A 16,152-nucleotide genomic window follows, 5' to 3' on the forward strand; every position below is an offset into this window, starting at 1 on the left:
CAGGTGTAGTCACTGCCCTCTGCTTTGATTAAGCCCAGTAGTTAAGATGGAAATAGCAAGCTTATTGCTGTAATTAGGGAAATCTGCATTTGCACCCGCTGCCATCATGGTGGTGGTACTACATGTAAAATGCTTTGGGAACTTGGAGTACAGACACTTAAGATCTCCTTCACTCTGAAGTGCAAGGTTTCTATCCCGTTACATGAAATGCAAAGTAATACTTTTATTATATTAACTTATTTTTGCCCTGATGGTCTCATTAGCTCATTATTAGACTGCTGGGAGGCACAAAAGAATGAGGTTTTTAGAAACCATTTCTCCTTGTCTGAGCTGCCATCCTCTCCCCTTCTTCTGGCTCACAGCAGGCTTTATATTAAATATACTTAATAGAGCTCCTTCATCATAAGCTGCATTAAAACTAAATTGAAGAGTAGAGGGCGTTCTTACAGGAGATATTACAGTTTAGTGCTCTCAGTCCGTTTCCTGCTGCAGGTTCAGGTTATTTAAGTGTTGTTCTTGTTCTGGGGGTCTCAAGCATACCCGTTTGAAGATCTCCACGAAATGAACGCCAAGGCTGTGCTGCTCAGAACCTCACAAGGCAGTGTTTTGGGTGTCCAAGCGTGACCCTTTGTGTACGCCTGCTGCTGCCGGTCTTTGACCCTCACAGATAAAGGGACAGAGGCTGAGGGACCTGGCCCAGGAAGGTCTGCCAGGACTCGGTGCTCCTCCAGCTGGTGCAGTAGTTTACCCACAGTGTCGGTTGTGTCTCCAACAGGTTTGGAAGAGGTCTGGCGCCTGGTTCTACAAGGGGCTGCCCAAGTACATCACGCCTTTGAAGAGCAGCAGCAAACCGGCCGAGGTGCACCCGCAGCCTCGGCAGAGCGAGCCAGCCGTGTCGGAGGCAGAGGGCGTCGGGACCAGCCGTTCCTTCACCTGGGCCAGGGGCAAAGGTTGGTTGGGGGCTCCTTGGCCAGGAGGCAAGTGGGGAGAAAGGGCCTGGCTTCTGCTGCTGCTAGCAGGATGCAGCTAACAGGGGAGGCTCGCTGGAAGATAAGCGAGGTGCTCTTCTGCAGTTGGTAGGCATGGACAAGCCCGTGCTGGCTGTGTCCTCTTGTGCCTGATGCTCCAGGTGAGGCTGGCAAAGGGTGAAGCTTCCTCCCCAGGCCTTGGAGAGGGTGCTGGGGTTTGCAGCATGGATAACCCCAGGTGAGTTGTACTTTAAATGCATCTCAGAGAAGCTGTTCATTAACTTAGCCCTGCTCAGAGCTGGGCCAGAGCCACTGACAAGCCTGAAGATTTATCAGCTTCAGCGCTCACATCCTTGTTCTTTGAGGTAGACCTTGATTGAAGCAGACCGATGTATCACATGTGGCTTCTTGGATCGCTGCCATATCAGATCCCATTCACAGCGCTGCCTTGTAGGGCTTTTTTCTCCCCTCTCTTCCATCTGTCCTCTCCGTCACTGCTCATACACCCACTCCAGTGCCGTGCCTGGAGCGAGCTGGGGGGAAACAGCACGGCCTTGAGGAGCTGAGCATTCGGGGTCATTAGCACAGCAGGGAATGGATGCTGCAGAATTAAAACGGCTGCCGGTCCGCTTTGATTTCTCTTCACTTCTTGCTGGTGTGGATTAGCAGATCTGGCCTCTCTCCTGTTCTATCTTTTGCTATTAGATCCCCTCAGCTGGAGAAGACCTCTCTGGTGTACCAGCAGCGTACACTCTTCCACTTCAAGCTGAATCTTGTCCGTATTGCAGGGGGAAATAACCTTTTAATAAAGAGGGCTCAGGAGGGTCGGGTTTACAAGTCTTCTCTTCAGGCCCCAGGAAAGCACTCCCAGCCTGACTGTAACTTTTGTAATTAAAGACAAATTAGATCAAGAATAGATGGTTGTGCTTCCCTCCAGGAGACGCTTGGAAGGTGCTGTCGTAGCAAATGAGCTGATTGATGGGGTATTCACACGATACAGAAAACACTGTGAGTCAAAGAGGTTGAGCCCAGACTCTTCGTGCATTTTTGTTGAGCCTTTTTTTGGGGAGTGCTTTCTGCCCTGGTAGGAGCAGGTGGAGGACAGTGCAGCCGGTAGGCTTTGATGTGGTGGTGAGCTGCCTTTCTCCCTGTACTCTGATTTTTGGCTGGCTGCTGTTTTATGGGCGGGATAATATCAATTTATAGTTTTATTTCCTGGCGCTTTCTTCCCTTGTCATTCTCTGCTAGGCTGCCTGTCCTCTGGACGGCTTTCAATGGGCACTGCTGGCTGTAATTCATCCCTGAAGCTGAGCGCTTGTACGTCTTACCCCTCCGTTTTAACTCTTTTACACCTGCCAATGCCGGGGCTTCTGCTGTTTGTCATCTGAACCCCCTGTGCTGTGTGTGGCAGCCCTTCCCAGCGTGGATGTGATGTACCAGGATATTGCTGGCACAATCGTGGCTGGGCCTGGGCAGAGCTTGGCAAGGCCTTGGCTGACAGGGCCACGGCTCAGCTCTGCGTGGTGGATGGCGTGTGCCAGCTAACACCTTGTACACCCTCACCCTCGCTCATCCCTTCCCTGCCGCTTCTTTGGCAGGGTGTTCTCAGGAACGAGCGATGGTATTTAACGTGCTGGGCTCTGGTCGTCTGCTCTCGGTGGGGTTCCCGAGGTCTTGGCCAGCCACGTCTCACCCCACCGCTCTGCTCCTGAGGCGCCGGGCAGCCGGCTCATAGCAGCTGAGGGCCTCGAGCCAGGTGGGACCAGCACATGCGTAGGGGTGTCCCCTGCAGAGCCCAGGAGAGACAAGCAGCAGGCGTCCCTTCCACATCCTGCCTTTCAACAGGGGCAGGACAACCCCCATGTGTCCCTTTCTGGGAAGGGATTTGTGTGGGGCCACCGCTGCGCCCGCTGCAGTGGGACCGAGGGGCTGTAGGAACGTTCCTCGTGGAAGGAAAGCCAAACCCACCGGGAAGAAGTTTTATTTTTACACACCCATTATTTCTCTGGTGCTTGCTAATGCTGGGATTTGCCGCTACCTTTAGTTTTTCTGTAATAAACAAGCAGTTGCCATGGGAACCCTGTTATTAGTTAAGGCAGAAATGTATTGTCGTGGGGAGAACAGCAGTAATATTTCTTCTGCCGGGGAACAGCTCTGCTCCATGTGGTGGCACGTGGGTGGGTTTCTGCACTGGGTCGGGCGGGACGGGGCCCCCAGGGGGTGAGGAGCAGCAAGCAGCAGGGCTCTGCTTCCTCCGAACTCCGAGTTCTGCAGAAAAACGGGAAGAAACTGGGTGGAAGAAAGGAGTACGATCCCGAAACTCATGCTGCTTGCCACGGGGGCTGCCTGCTGCTCCGAGCAGGAGCTGCAGCCTTCTGGGCTTGGTGCTGTGCAGGGGCTGCAGTGGGTTTGTCTGGTGCTGGAGGCTGAATCCCCAAGCACTGGAGCAGAGACAGTGTGCCGGGGCAGGTTACGAGCCTTGCAGGCCACCACGGCATCATCCAGCTTCTCTACAAGCTTGGGCAGCACCGAAGCTACGCCATGCTGCTGCTGAAGGGCAGAGCAGGCGCCTGGTGCCCTCCTCCTGCTTGGATGTGTCCCTGCTCTCTGCAGGATGCTTTGGTTGGAACAAAACCCTTTGTGTGCGACCCTCCTGCCTGCTGTGACCCGGAGCTGCTAGCCTCCTGCGGGTCGGGTTTGTGGGGAGGTGCCCAGGGACCCGTCCTCTTCTCACCGCAGCCACGCTCATGCCAGACGGATGCATTTAATATTAGAGCTGAGCCCTGGCTGAGTGCTCCCTTCCCTGAGGCAATTCCTCCCCTCACCCTGAGCTGGGGGGCTGAGCACAGCCCGGCTCCCCTCTGCCCTCCTCGTGCTGCTGGGCTCCAGCACCTCCTGCTCAGAGGCACTCGGGCCCCTGACAAGTGACCCAGCCCCATGGGAATAGTGCTTTTCCTGCAAGCTTGATCTTGGCTTTTTTTTTTTTTTATGATTTTATGAGCTTTTTCAGTCAGCTGGAGATGGAAAGGGATAAATCTGTTACGTTCTCTGAAAGTACAGCCGTCCAACGACTCTTATTGATATATCAGCAACTGCTGGAACACCAGATTTACGACTTCTGGGCTCTGGAAAGTGCCAGCAGAAGGTCTGGGAGCTTTGGGAGAAAAATTACCTTAAAGGGAAACATTGGTGCAGTGGGTAAAACACACTCTTATTGGCAGCAGAGGAAATCAGAGCAGACAGGGCTGCTCCTGTGGTGCAAATGCCTCTGTGTCATTAATATCTTTCTCCTCTTGTGCTGGACCTCTCTGAACTGCTGAGTGGCATAAGGGAAGGCAGCTAAAGTCACCTCCATTGATTCATCAGGGCCTTCTCCAAATAAATCCTGACTTCCAGCATTTTAAAAGGGTTCGTGGAGGAAGGAACCGTTACAAAGCGATGCATTTTGTGAATCCAGGAGGACAAAAAGAAAAATGGTAACCAGGTGGGACGGGAGTGCGTTTGCCAAGGGAATTGGGCAACTGGACAGCCAGAAAGGTTCTGGCAGGCGAGATTTGGATTTTGTAGCAAAGAGCCTGGGACATGTGGATTGTTATTAATGGTGCTTACCGATAACCCCGGGAAGCTCTGGGGAAGTACTGAAGCTGTCTTTAAGACAGCGCCTCGTGGGGAGCTGCCTGCCAGGGCATCTTCAGGAACACTTTGCAATAACACTGACAGCCGGTTTAATATCCTCGGAGATGTTAACTCCAGAAAAGAGCTATTTTAAGTATTAATTTATTTTTTTTTATAAAATATTTTGTGTAGTACAGATTGCTGCCTGAATACGAGAGCGTCTGCGGAGGTCCTTGGCAGAAATGTTGGACAGCTTGTGCTTGCCTGTGCCGGGGGAAGAGAACCAGCCCTCGTGCCCTGGGCAGTGTTAAAGGGTTTGTAGCACTGCTGACTGCGTGTAGGGAATTGTAGCGCTGGTGAAGAGAGGTGAACTGACAGCTGACTTTGCTACCCAGTGCTGTCACCTTATTTATACCACCACGCTCATGTCCCTCCTGCTCTCAGCAGCACCGCGAGGCCAGGCAGCTGCAGTTGGCAGCCCAGGTACCTTTTTGAATGGTATAAGCAGGAGAGGTGCTTGCATAATCGCATGGAAAAGTGGAAACAGCCTGCCGGTGTGGGGAGTGTCCTCGGATTGTGTCTGGCAAAGCGAGGCTCTTTCAGCTTGTGTGAAAACTGTGAGAGTGGAAAGCAGCAGGATTAGTGCCAGGTTTCAGGGGAAAATAATTAAAAAACGATAAATAAAGAGGCCTTGGAAGTGGAGAACAGTCTCCTTGAGGAAATGGAGAGACCCTTGCCTATTAAGCCTTGGGGACAGAGGAGCAATACAGCTCCAGGCAGCGTGCTGATAGCGATGAGCATCTGCTGAATGGGTGATGGGCTAATAAGGTTGGCTCTCTGTGTAGTCACTGCAGGGTTTTTTTTGTTGCTTGAAGCACATAGCATTTATCTGGTGTGTTCCTCAGAGATCCTGGAGCCTCCACAGGGGTCCTGCTGCACTTGGAAGAGGAAACCAGGGCTGGACCTGCAGCCAGTCCCTCTTCCCAAATTTCTCAAACGTGGATCCTTGTATCGCTCCTTGCAGGAGGCAGCGAACTGCAGGAGGAAGGGGCTCACTGGTGTGCACACGCACAGGTCAGCAGTAGCAAAGCCCCGGCTTCCAGCTGGCCGTGCCACGGGGTGCTGCGCTCCCCGGCAGGGAGCTTCGGGCAGCAAAGCACAGAGCAGGAGCAGCGTGCTCCCCGTGGTCCCAGCGGGGCCTGGGAGAGACGTGCTGGTGGTATGAGCACCTGCTCCAGCTGCTGGCAGTGCTGGGGCGTGTGCAACTCAACTGCAAATCACCTGGAAAAAGTAAAAGCACATCGTGTTTGAGAGGAAGCATGAACAGCTGTGGAGGAACTGCAGGTAGGGCTCTTTTTGGAGAGGGAGAACATGATCATCGAGTCAGCATTTGTGCATGTTTTATTTGGATCCATCTGGCACCCTCATTGCAAGTGTTATGAACATTGTGAATAACTGTCTCTCTCCTCTCCTCCCCCCCAATCTTTCCTGCAGTGGTTTCTAGCGACAGCGAGAGCGACTCGGAGCTCAGTTCCTCCAGCCTGGATGAGAAGCCCTTGCCTGTGGGGTCAAAAGGCTCACAGGCCAGAAAGCAGCAAGCAGGACTGGGTAAAGGAGCTGCTGTTCCTTGTGGCCGGAGGGTGGGAAGTGAGCAGTGCTCGAACGTGTGGCTCTTGGATTTGGGGGTTTTGCCCCCAACTTGGCTGCCCTGTGCTGGTGCAGCCCGCTGGCTCCAGCTGGGGTCTGCTCCATTATCACTCAGATGGCAGCAATGGGTCAAACTGGTGGTGGGTCACTGTTCCCTGCAGCCTGTCAGGGGCTGTCCTTGCAGTCGAGAGCTGCTCCTGGCTGCCTGGCAGCACATCTGCAGCCGGCTCCTCACGCCTGACCTTGTAGCACCAGCATCCCTGGTGCCATTTTGGGAGTGGAGCACAGGAATTGGGCTTTGCTTCTGCTCCCAAAGGTGCCTGGATGGGAGCAGGGACACTTCTGCTCTCTTGGGACCTGGTCTGGGATCTGTACCCATTTCTTCCTCCCCCAGCAGCCTCTCTCTGTTGTGTCCCAGCAGCACCCAGCGAGGAGTCCAGCCGGCCCGCGGGCAGGGTGCTGGCAAGCACCCACCCCCCTGTCCTCTCGGGGAGTCGCAGCAGCCTGGGCAGCGAGCAGGGGGCTGCCCTCAGCGCCACCGAGAGCTGCCAGAGCGACCACCCGCCAGAGGGACACGACAGCGACGTCGGCAGCAGAGTCCCCGGTAAGCTGACGTCCCTCTTCTGGGCAGGGGCTGATCTCCCTCTAAGCAGAAGGCTCTCAGGAGTGCACCTGGCAATGCCGTGGCCCAGCATCCCCTTTCCCTGCTGTTTTGCTGGTGGCAGATGCTGTCACAGCATTACAGCTCACTCCTTCCCTTGTGCACAACCTATTCTGCAACGTGAGTAATCGTCTGGGGTGGGAGCTGCCCACAGCCGCCTGCCGGAGCTGCAGCAGCCTGGGTCTGTCCCCTTACGAGGGCCCGGAGCTCACACCTGCCCTGCGGAGGCAGCCGCACAGATCTGAGCTGTTCGTGAAGCAAAGCAAAACCCAACAGCTTCGTGAGCCTGAATACAATTTTTTCCTAATGTTAGGTGGTTCTCAAAGCCAAGCGTGGCTCTTCCCAGAACTCCGCAGTGCAAAAAAAAAAAGGAAAAAAAAAGATACTTTTCCCCCTCAACAACCTTGGAACAATTAAGTGACTGTGAGAGCAGAGGCTGCTATCACGTCTGATCTGGAGCAGCTGAAAGAGATGCAAATGTGTTCTCTCCTCAGTTCCTGATAATCTATTCAATAACCCCTTAAGTTATCGTTTAGCACTGCTCCCCCCAGAGCGTTCCTGCTGCCCTGCGAAGTGCCACTCCTTTTGTTCCCGACTCGTTTTTGTGCTGTGCGTGTTGAGGCGTAAATTGGATTAGAGAGAGCAGGTTTATCCTTCAGTGCAACAGGGAGTCACGGCCCCCCTCCCCGTGCTTCCTGCTGGAAATAGCCAGCGTATTTCTGTGCTCTTCCCTCCCTCCACAAGTTCTGTGGATTTGCAGTTCTCTTTAATTTAATTTTATTTTTTTGCAAAGCAAATCAGATGAGTGGTACTCCTGCTCTGCCTGCCCTCTGTCTGGATTATAGTGCTGCCCCAGCCTGGGGGGTTTATTTTTAAGCCTCTGCTCGCTGTGGCATTAGAGGTGGGTGTTTGCCGTGGTGTGCTGGCTCTGCTGCCTGCTGGAGTGGAGCAGCAGGATGTTCGGTGGGGTGGAAGGGGTCTGTGTGACCCCGGTGCTGATTCTCCGTGGCTGTGCTGCAGCCTGGCGGGGAGCAGGCGATGGCCATCCTGCATGGCGTGTTCGTACAGGGCTTAGCACTTGGGAGCTTTCCTGCCAGCCACACGAAGCAGCTGCCACCTGGCCATGACAGTGCAAACAGCGTCTCAGAGGCCGAAAATGCCTTTTTTTTTCCAGCAAAAACCTCTTATGCAAAGCTTGGCACGAGGGGTCAATGCTTTCCAGTGGATCTCCCTTTGCTAGGCAGGAGAGAGCTGAAAATGACAGGCAGCACGGACACACATTTAAAAAACAAGAACTGCACTAATCTCATGAGCCCGGTTAAAGCAGTCCCCGAGACGCAGAGAGGATCCTGCTAAGAAAAAGGTTAAGCCAGGTTGGCCGACTGGAGGATACCTGTGAAGATCTTCATTACTCTTATTTCCCAGGCTCCCTGCAGCAGGGGCTGCCCTGTTCAGGCAGGGGGGCTGCAAGCTGCCTTCTGCCCAGGCCGGGGGTTGCGGTCGGCAGGAACGGGCTGGGAAGTGATGGAGGTTGCGTGCTGTAGGGTGAGGATGTCAGGAATTGTTTGCTGTGTCAGCATGGAGCGTGCCCAGCTGGAGAGGGGCTGCAGTGGTGTAAGAATTTTGTAGGAATTCGGTGATTGGCGTGGCGCGGTGCCTTCCGTAGTGCCCTAGGAAGCTTGCTGCTGTGCAGAGGGGTTCATGTGCTTTGGGATGCCAGAGCTGTGGGGCGTGTAAATGTTTCCAGCACTGATGAGCTGGGAGCATGGGTGCCTCTCCCCCTCCTTACACAGGTCCGAGCTTCTCACCATCTGTGCTTTTTTTTTTTTTCCACCGTGGGTCCCTCTGGATGCCACTTGCTGCCAAAACTCAGAGGCTGCTCCTGCTGTTCAGCTCTTTAAGGGGTGCTGGAGGTGGTGGGCCCTGTGTGTCGAGGCCAGCAGAACGCAGTGCTGCGTCTCCCTGGCTGTGGGACAGTGCCCGTGCTCGGCTGTGACTGGAGGGAAAGGCAGAACAAGGGGCAAAGATCCTCTTGTTCAAAGAGCTGATCCTCAGTGGCAGGATGAGGACATAGAAGGGATATTTCGCTACGGCTTTTCTAAAAGGCTCTGAAACTTTCTACCACCATACAGGGAGCAATTTTTTGCTTTATATTAGCACCTCAGGTGTTGTTCTACCACCGGCTTTCTTTTTCTGTCTTTTTCTCACCTCTGCTCTAATTCAGCTCTCAAGTGCAACTGTGTAGAACAATTTAGCATCCTTAAATCTGGGGCCACGGGGAGTGGTACTGCAAAGGCAGCTGCTCGCAGCCCTGAGCTCCTTAAGCCCGAAGGCTGAGACGATGGCATGGTCGCACGGCCAGGGGAAAACAAGGAGCTATTAAGAAGAGGCTTGCAGGTTTCCAGCACACAGCTCCAGCTCCGGCTGGGGTTTGGTGAGGCAGATAATGAAGCCTGGGGTTTGTCATGAGATGACTCATTGTCAGTGCTGCATTGGGATTTAGGCAACCTCAGCCCGTGAGCCAAAGTTGGAGAAGAGAGCAGGGAGCTGAGAAGATGCCAGTTTAAATTTTTCCTTTTTTTACCACCTGCTTTCAAACGGTTTCAAAAGCACCCTTTTCTGAGGATCTGAACTTCCTTCTCATTCCGAAGCTCCAGTTTCTGGAGGTGAACCAGATGAAGGCCTCCAGAGGTCCCTTCCAACCTTAACCATCGCATGTCCACTCTGAGGCAACAGCTGCTAAGGAGGCTGCTAAATCTCCCTCTTCCGTGGCTGCTGCCTCCCTTTCCTTTGGGTGCCATGGGGTGGATGTAGTGCACATAGGAAGGCCATGCACTGGTTTTGATGGAGAATGTTTTATCCTAAAGAGAATGAAAACTGCACGTGGGAATAGCCCAGTCTTCCTTTTTCCCCTTATTTGCCCCCACCTAGGGAGGGGAATCTTTTGCTCTGGCTGCACAGCTGATGTGCTAAGAGGTGCCTCAATCAGAGACGAGCAAAATCCTCGCTGTTCTTAATTACAACGTTTTTATTAAAGAGAGGGAATATTAAACAGAATTAAACAAATCAGCAATGCGTTACGGTGGTTTTCATTAGCCCATGGAGAGCTTTTTGTGGAGATTACATCTTAGAGTTTGGGCTTGGCTCCTGCAGGGGGGTGATTAAGAGCACAGGGGATCTCCCCTCAGCTCGGCTGCAGTTCTGCTTTGGTGGGTCCCCGTTACCGAGTGTTTCCTGAGGACCTTGTCCGAGGAACAGCCAAGGTGGGCAGGCTGCCTGAGGAGTTTGCAAGGAGGAAAGGTGAGAGGGTCTTGGCATGGGCTGGGGGGGGCTGCAGAAAGTTGTAGTTTGGGCTTAAAAGAGGATATTGGCAAAACAGCCACAAGACAAGCTAATTAATGAGTAGCATACATCTGAGCACAAATCACAGTCTCCCCATCTCTGTCTGTGTGCCAATGTGTTGTCTAAATCATTAATACTTAAAGAGTGGTGCAGCAGCTGGCAGTTAAACACAGCCACGTTAAACAGCGATGTCTCCAAGCCTGGGAGCTGAGATGGCGACAGCAGTACCCAGGGGTGTAAGAAACGTCGTGGCTGCAGCCAGAGGTGTTGGGGTGGCCAGAGGGACCCCGAAGGTCCAACCTGGGCCCTTGTCCCAGGGTGGCAGAGCTCCTGCTTCAGGTGCATCCCTCTGGCTGCTGTCTTGGTGGCTGTCGTGCTGGGAGCAGCCGAGCAGAGCTGAGGGAGAGGGGCTGGAGCTGAGAGATGGGCAGAAAAGGCTGCTTCCAGCTCTCTTAATTTGGGGAGATTTATGCCTTGTCTTTCAGGAGTTTGCTAGATTTAGAAACGAGGTGGTGTCACTCTCTCCGTGGCTCAGTGCCTCCCTGGTTGGGGTAGGCATCAACTTTTGCTCATAAATATGCAAGCTGTTAATACAGGAGACAGGCAGAGCCATCCTGCATTATTTTCATGGCAGGAAATTCTCAGGGCATCTTTGAAGTTGAAGCATTAACTTCTTTTTTTTTTCCTTCCCTTCTGTTTCTCAGATGTCTGCTTTGCTCCCTCAGGGATGCTGAAGAGGTAACATTTTGCTTCAGTGGGTCTGACTACTCCGTTCCATGTCGGAAAAAAAAATTGTCCTAACAGCAATTAGGCTCTGAATGAGATAGTAATTTCTTTAATGACTTTCTTCGTGGCAGTCTTTGGGGAGGTGACTTTTGTTTTGCGAGTTTGGCAGGAAGGTTGCTTAAATGTTTTCAGACGGCTCGTTCCCTCGTGTACATGAGCTCCAGCCAGAAAGCATCATCCATGATGAAAGCATCATTTTCCACGATGCTTTCTTTACCTTTGCAGCGGGACAGAATGGGTCGGCAGCCACACTCACAACCCCTGCTCTTCCTCCTCTGCCTTCAGCCTCAGCCTGCGGCGAGGGCACAGGACAGGAGGAGGGGGTCTTTGGAGTCAGATGTGGGCGCAGGGTTGTGTTTTCTGATGAGGATGAGTCGTCCCCCTTCCACCAGTAAAGGAGCTGAATTGTTCCTTCATGGCTGAGAGGCTCAGAGCTGTCTCTGCCTTCTCGTGTCGGTACTGCAGAGCACCAAACGATCCTGCTGTATTTATAAATAAAACATGTTCCAGTAGTGACGGTGGTAGGAACGATTCAAGGTTTGCATTTTAGGTACAATACATTTGTAAGTATGAATCTTAGAAGCAGCGTATACCCCCTCCCATGTTTTAAGGAATTAAAATATTTTCATCTTCGAGTGGTAGAACCAAAACATTTTCATCTCTTTGAGTCTGCCTTGAAGTTAAGTGAATAAAGGCTTGAGTACCTAAAAAGTAAATTACTTTCACTATTTCTGTAATTCTTCATGGAGTTTTAAATTGAAGATTTCTTCCTTGAAAATAGAGGAATGACAAAGACTCATTCTCTTGCCTCTTTCACTCAATATATCTGGAAACAAGTCTGCTGCTGAGGATGAAAATCCTATTCTTGTGCCTTCTTTCACCCTGCAGAGGTCTGTACTTTGGTCTTTGATCAAACAGTCTGCCTGGCCTCCTGTCCCCATGTCCTTAGACTTATTCTCTGCCCTCTGCAATACGTTTACTCCTCATGCTTCCAGCTCTATTGAGCATTTTGCACAAAGCACCGAGGGCAATAGTTGATGTAATCTTTCAAAACAAAACATAAAAGAAGGAGCACGGGAGTCTAATACAGAAGTTAGAAGTCTGGATTTTGGTGTCTTTGTAAACAGATTGAGAGGTTTTATGGCTCAGGGGGTTATCTTTGAACTGGGATATTTGCCAGGAGCTGGTAGGAGGACTCTGCAGTGCCTTGAACGTTTTGCATGAATGTGGTGACTGCAGAGTGTCAGGAGCCGATGTAATTTGTGTCCCCTTCGGTTCAGAGAAGCAGAAGGCGAGTACCGAGGCCTGCACCTCACCAGCCATGCACAGATGCAGCAGAAAGGCTGCCTCCTGGTCTAAAAGTTGCCTCCTGGCCACAGCTTGGGCACACAGAGGGCAGGAAGATGAGGGGAGGACCAGCTCTGTGGCAGATGGGTGCTGTCACCCTGTTTGGAAACCTCTGAGGGCTGAAGCTTGGCTTTCTGTCTAACTCGGCAGTCAGAGGGGACCAGCTCCATCAGCACAGCTCCTTCTTTCTCTTCCTTTCCCAATTTGCCTGTCTTTTCTTTCTTTAATAAAGTTTAATGGGCCCTGACTGCTGACAGAGCGTGGAGTAATGATGCACAGACATTCTCTTCATTATTATTTTTAGGAAGCTCTTAAAATGGCACCGAGGAGGTAAAAGCAATCTAAAATAACTTTGTCAAGTCTCTCCCATTTGCTTCTTTTCACACAAAACTTTTGTCTGTCTTTATTTTGAAGGCAAACGGTACGTTCACACCAGAAGCCGGTGCTGACAGAGGTGAAGATGGAGCTGCTTGCCTGGGTCCAACACTTGCCCACTACTGTAGACCTCACTCCAGACAACAACCGCCACCAGCGGGGACTTCGGTGACACTGGCTCTTGCACAGACATTAGCAGCACCCGTGGAAATGCTGGCCTGTTCTCCCTGTGTTGCTGACCTGATTTCAGGTTTGGTTTGATTACCCTTCTGCCCCTGGCATAGACTGGGAGAGGGGTGCTGTGCCCTGCGGCCCAGCTGTGTGTCTGCTGGAAGGGGCAAAGTGCTCACTGGGGCAAAAAATGTGTGCTGCCTCTGCTGGCCTGCCAAACTCAGCCCTCTGTTCCGCTCCTGGACTCACAGTCCTGGCTTTGCAGTCTTCAGGAGAAAGGGGAATTCACCCCCGTGCTCCTGAAATGGGGCGTGAAGAGACCGCAGCCCCGGTAGTGCTTCTTACCCAGGAGTGATTTTCCCTCTGTGAGCCCTGAGGGTGAGAGCACGCCCTGATTTGCACTAGACTCCCATGTGCCCGGGATGTCACCCCTTGTATGCCTTGTCCTCTCTGTTCTGGTTTGAGGTAGTATGGGTCTGGTGGAGGCATCCCAAACGAGCTGCTGAAGCTGAGCTCCCTTCCCCTGAAGCATCCCTCCCAGACCGGGCTGTCTGCTCAGGGAGGCACTTCAGAGAGTAAAGAAACACCTGGAGAAGTTTGCAATGACTTCTTCAGTCCTCCTGGCTGAGTGCTGGGCCGTGTGTCCAGTGACAAGGGCGATGTTTTGGTGGTGGGGTCATGGGCAGTGTGTGTGCTGCAGCTCTGGGTGGGAGAACACCCACCAGCCCACGGCCAGCTGGCTGCCTTCGATTACCCAAGTCAGCTAAAAGCTTTCCAATTACTTTATCTTGTTAAGCTCTGCAGATTCTCCTCCCACATGCACACCTTATAATCTGTTGCATGAGCTGGGGCCTGTATTTTGCCATTTTCCTGGAAGTCTTGAGCATCTGGCCGACCGTGATGGTGTCATGATGAGTCAGGCTGTGGAAAGCTCTGCGTCCCTGTCCTGCTTCTTCTCCAGGATGGGCAATTTCCCTCCAAGGCCTGGCAGATGAGAAAAATCAGATTAGCTGACATCTCCAGAGCAATTAGATCTTTAGAGGCTTGAACGAAAACGCACGCTAGGCAAGTGGGAGTCTGTGGATTTTTATTAAATGCTTTGGATCTGACCTGTGTTTTGCTGAAGAAATGAAGGATTCCAAAAAGTTCCCTCTGGAGTTGTGGATTTAAAAGCAATTCATGCCTGTTAATGTCAGCCTGTTCCCTTGGTTATTACTCTTTTGTTCAGCTCTCCTTTGCTGCTGGGTGCTTTGTGTGCATGTAGTATATGCTCTTACAAATGGCTGCAGTAAGAAGATAAATGAGATTGGGCGCTGGAATGCTCGAACAGGAGATTGGAAATCAATCCTTGACTTTCTTTCTAAATGAACATGGTCCAACAGAGCACTGCTCCTGTACTGCTTTTCCAGCGAACGCACCGTGGCAGGTTGCTGAGAAAATCCTTCCAGCTCCGTGATCTGCTTCTGCCCTTTGACAAGTGAAAACAAAGCCTTTGGATGATGTGGGCTCCTCGAGGTGGCCTAAAGAGAAGCCCCTGAACGTGGGTTTCGTACCGTCGGTGTTGAAGAGAGCAAGGGCTGAGCTTGTTCTCCACAGAGGGGGGCTTCTAGTGTTGTGGTCTGTGTTGTTTAAACCTGGCCCTCGAGGCTCTGATCAGCCACGTTGCTGAAAGGGGTGATGCCAAAACTGTTAGCTGTTTCTGAAAAATGAAACCCAAAAGCCGCTTTTCCTGAAATGCTGATATGATTTCAGAGCTGAAGTCAAACTGTTTCTTCTGAGAGTTGCAGGGTCTTCAATTTCAGAAGTGTGCTGCCGCCAGAAAAATCCTGTGCTGCCTTAGAGCTTTTGACAGTCCTACTGAGGCTCTCTTGCTCTGTCATTGCCACCGTGCCTGAGACAGCCTGGTCTGCCAGCCTAAGTTAATTCTTCAAAAGAAGGAGAAGGAAAATGACACTTAAAAAAAATGACTCTATTTTCTTAAAACCTGTTACTTTCTCATCAAAAACTCTACGCTGAGTTGGAGAGAGTTTTTAAAATCGAACGCGTCATTTCTAGCTCTCCTTGTGTTCCTTATGATTCATTCCTGGACAGTGCAGGCAGGTTAGTCATATTTTCACCCTCATCCTCACTTCTGAGGTCTGTTTACCAAGGTGTGGGTTGCCAGCTCTGCACAGGAACCTGTTCATCTCTGCTGGCTTACTGTGCTGCTTTCAGGCATGGTTTTGATTTTTTACCGAGACCAAGTTTTACAAAACAGATGAATTTGGGTCTGCTATTTTGTACCAGCAAGACTAGAAATGATGCTTTCTTATCTCTATATTTTACTTCCATGGAGCAATTCCACCTGAGTTTGAGCATAACCATTCTGCTGTCTATGGAGAAACTCCCTGTGGGTCAAGGGAAGTGTCTAGCCCAGGAGAATGTGATCTAGCCACATTCAAATGTGATAGATAAACGTACTCAGCTCTGTGCACGTATTTTCTATTAAAGATCTCCGTTCCCTTTGTTGCATCTCTCTTGGTTGTGTTTTGTAGCTTTGGTTAGAATATAATCCTAAACCAGCACTAGTTGACTGCCTTTTTACTTGGCTCAGGGTGGCAAGAAGGGCTCAGTCTACTCTGCTTTGTGTTGCTTTTATTATTTTGTTGTTCTCATCTCCATCCCTTACAACTTTTATGTACTGTTTTACTACGGAAAACAATAAAGCTTTGGCTCTGTAACAACTGCTTACCATTCTTGACACAGTACAAACTTTTTTTCCATTCCCAGGTTGCCGATACTCTCCAAATCCTTGGGCTGGCTCCAGCAAGGAAAGAAAATAATCCAGCTAGTGGAATGGTGATTCACACGGCTGGAGCGTAATTGAATTCTGCGCTCAAAAGTTGTCATTTGTCTATTGCCCCTCCTTGGTACCTCGGCAGAGGGCACGGGTCTGCTCCTCAGCCCCTCCGTGGAAGGTTTTTAGTGTTGTAACCACTAAGCACGAAACAGCACTGGCTGTCATGCTGTCAAGTGCTGTCCCTTCAGCCTCCCAAGGCTCATCTCGCCCCGGTGTGATGGTCGGGGTCTTTGCCTCTCGCATTGTTCGCCGAGCATGTGCGGCCCTGGCCGCTCTGCCTTCCCTTCCGCTCTGCATTCAGCTTCAAGGTTTCGAATGGCTTTTTAATCTGTTTTGCTTTTCACGTTTTTACAAGCGCCTCAATAATTGCTGTTGGGATTGTTGTGCTGGGGAGCTGCCAT

At 51.5% G+C, this 16,152-nt stretch overlaps 1 protein-coding gene across 7 annotated transcripts in view; it reads left to right on the forward strand.

The window, feature by feature from the left end:
• The window catches only part of RPH3AL (rabphilin 3A like (without C2 domains)), a 37,357-nt gene extending 21,722 nt beyond the window's left edge, over positions 1-15,635 (forward strand). For 6 of the 7 annotated variants that reach the window (XM_035343081.1, XM_035343083.1, XM_035343079.1 and 3 more), the window contains 3 exons: positions 6,078-6,191; positions 6,652-6,834; positions 12,781-15,635. In XM_035343081.1, coding sequence (XP_035198972.1) covers positions 6,078-6,191; positions 6,652-6,834; positions 12,781-13,002 — 519 coding nt within the window. In that variant the 3' untranslated portion in view covers positions 13,003-15,635. Of the gene's footprint in view, positions 1-775; positions 951-6,077; positions 6,192-6,651; positions 6,835-12,780 lie in introns of all 7 variants that reach the window. The other variant, XM_035343078.1, reaches the window with a different exon arrangement.
• Positions 15,636-16,152: the final 517 nt, after the last annotated feature.

This window comes from Oxyura jamaicensis, chromosome 19 (genome assembly GCF_011077185.1).
Source record: "Oxyura jamaicensis isolate SHBP4307 breed ruddy duck chromosome 19, BPBGC_Ojam_1.0, whole genome shotgun sequence".
Lineage (NCBI taxonomy): Eukaryota > Metazoa > Chordata > Aves > Anseriformes > Anatidae > Oxyura > Oxyura jamaicensis.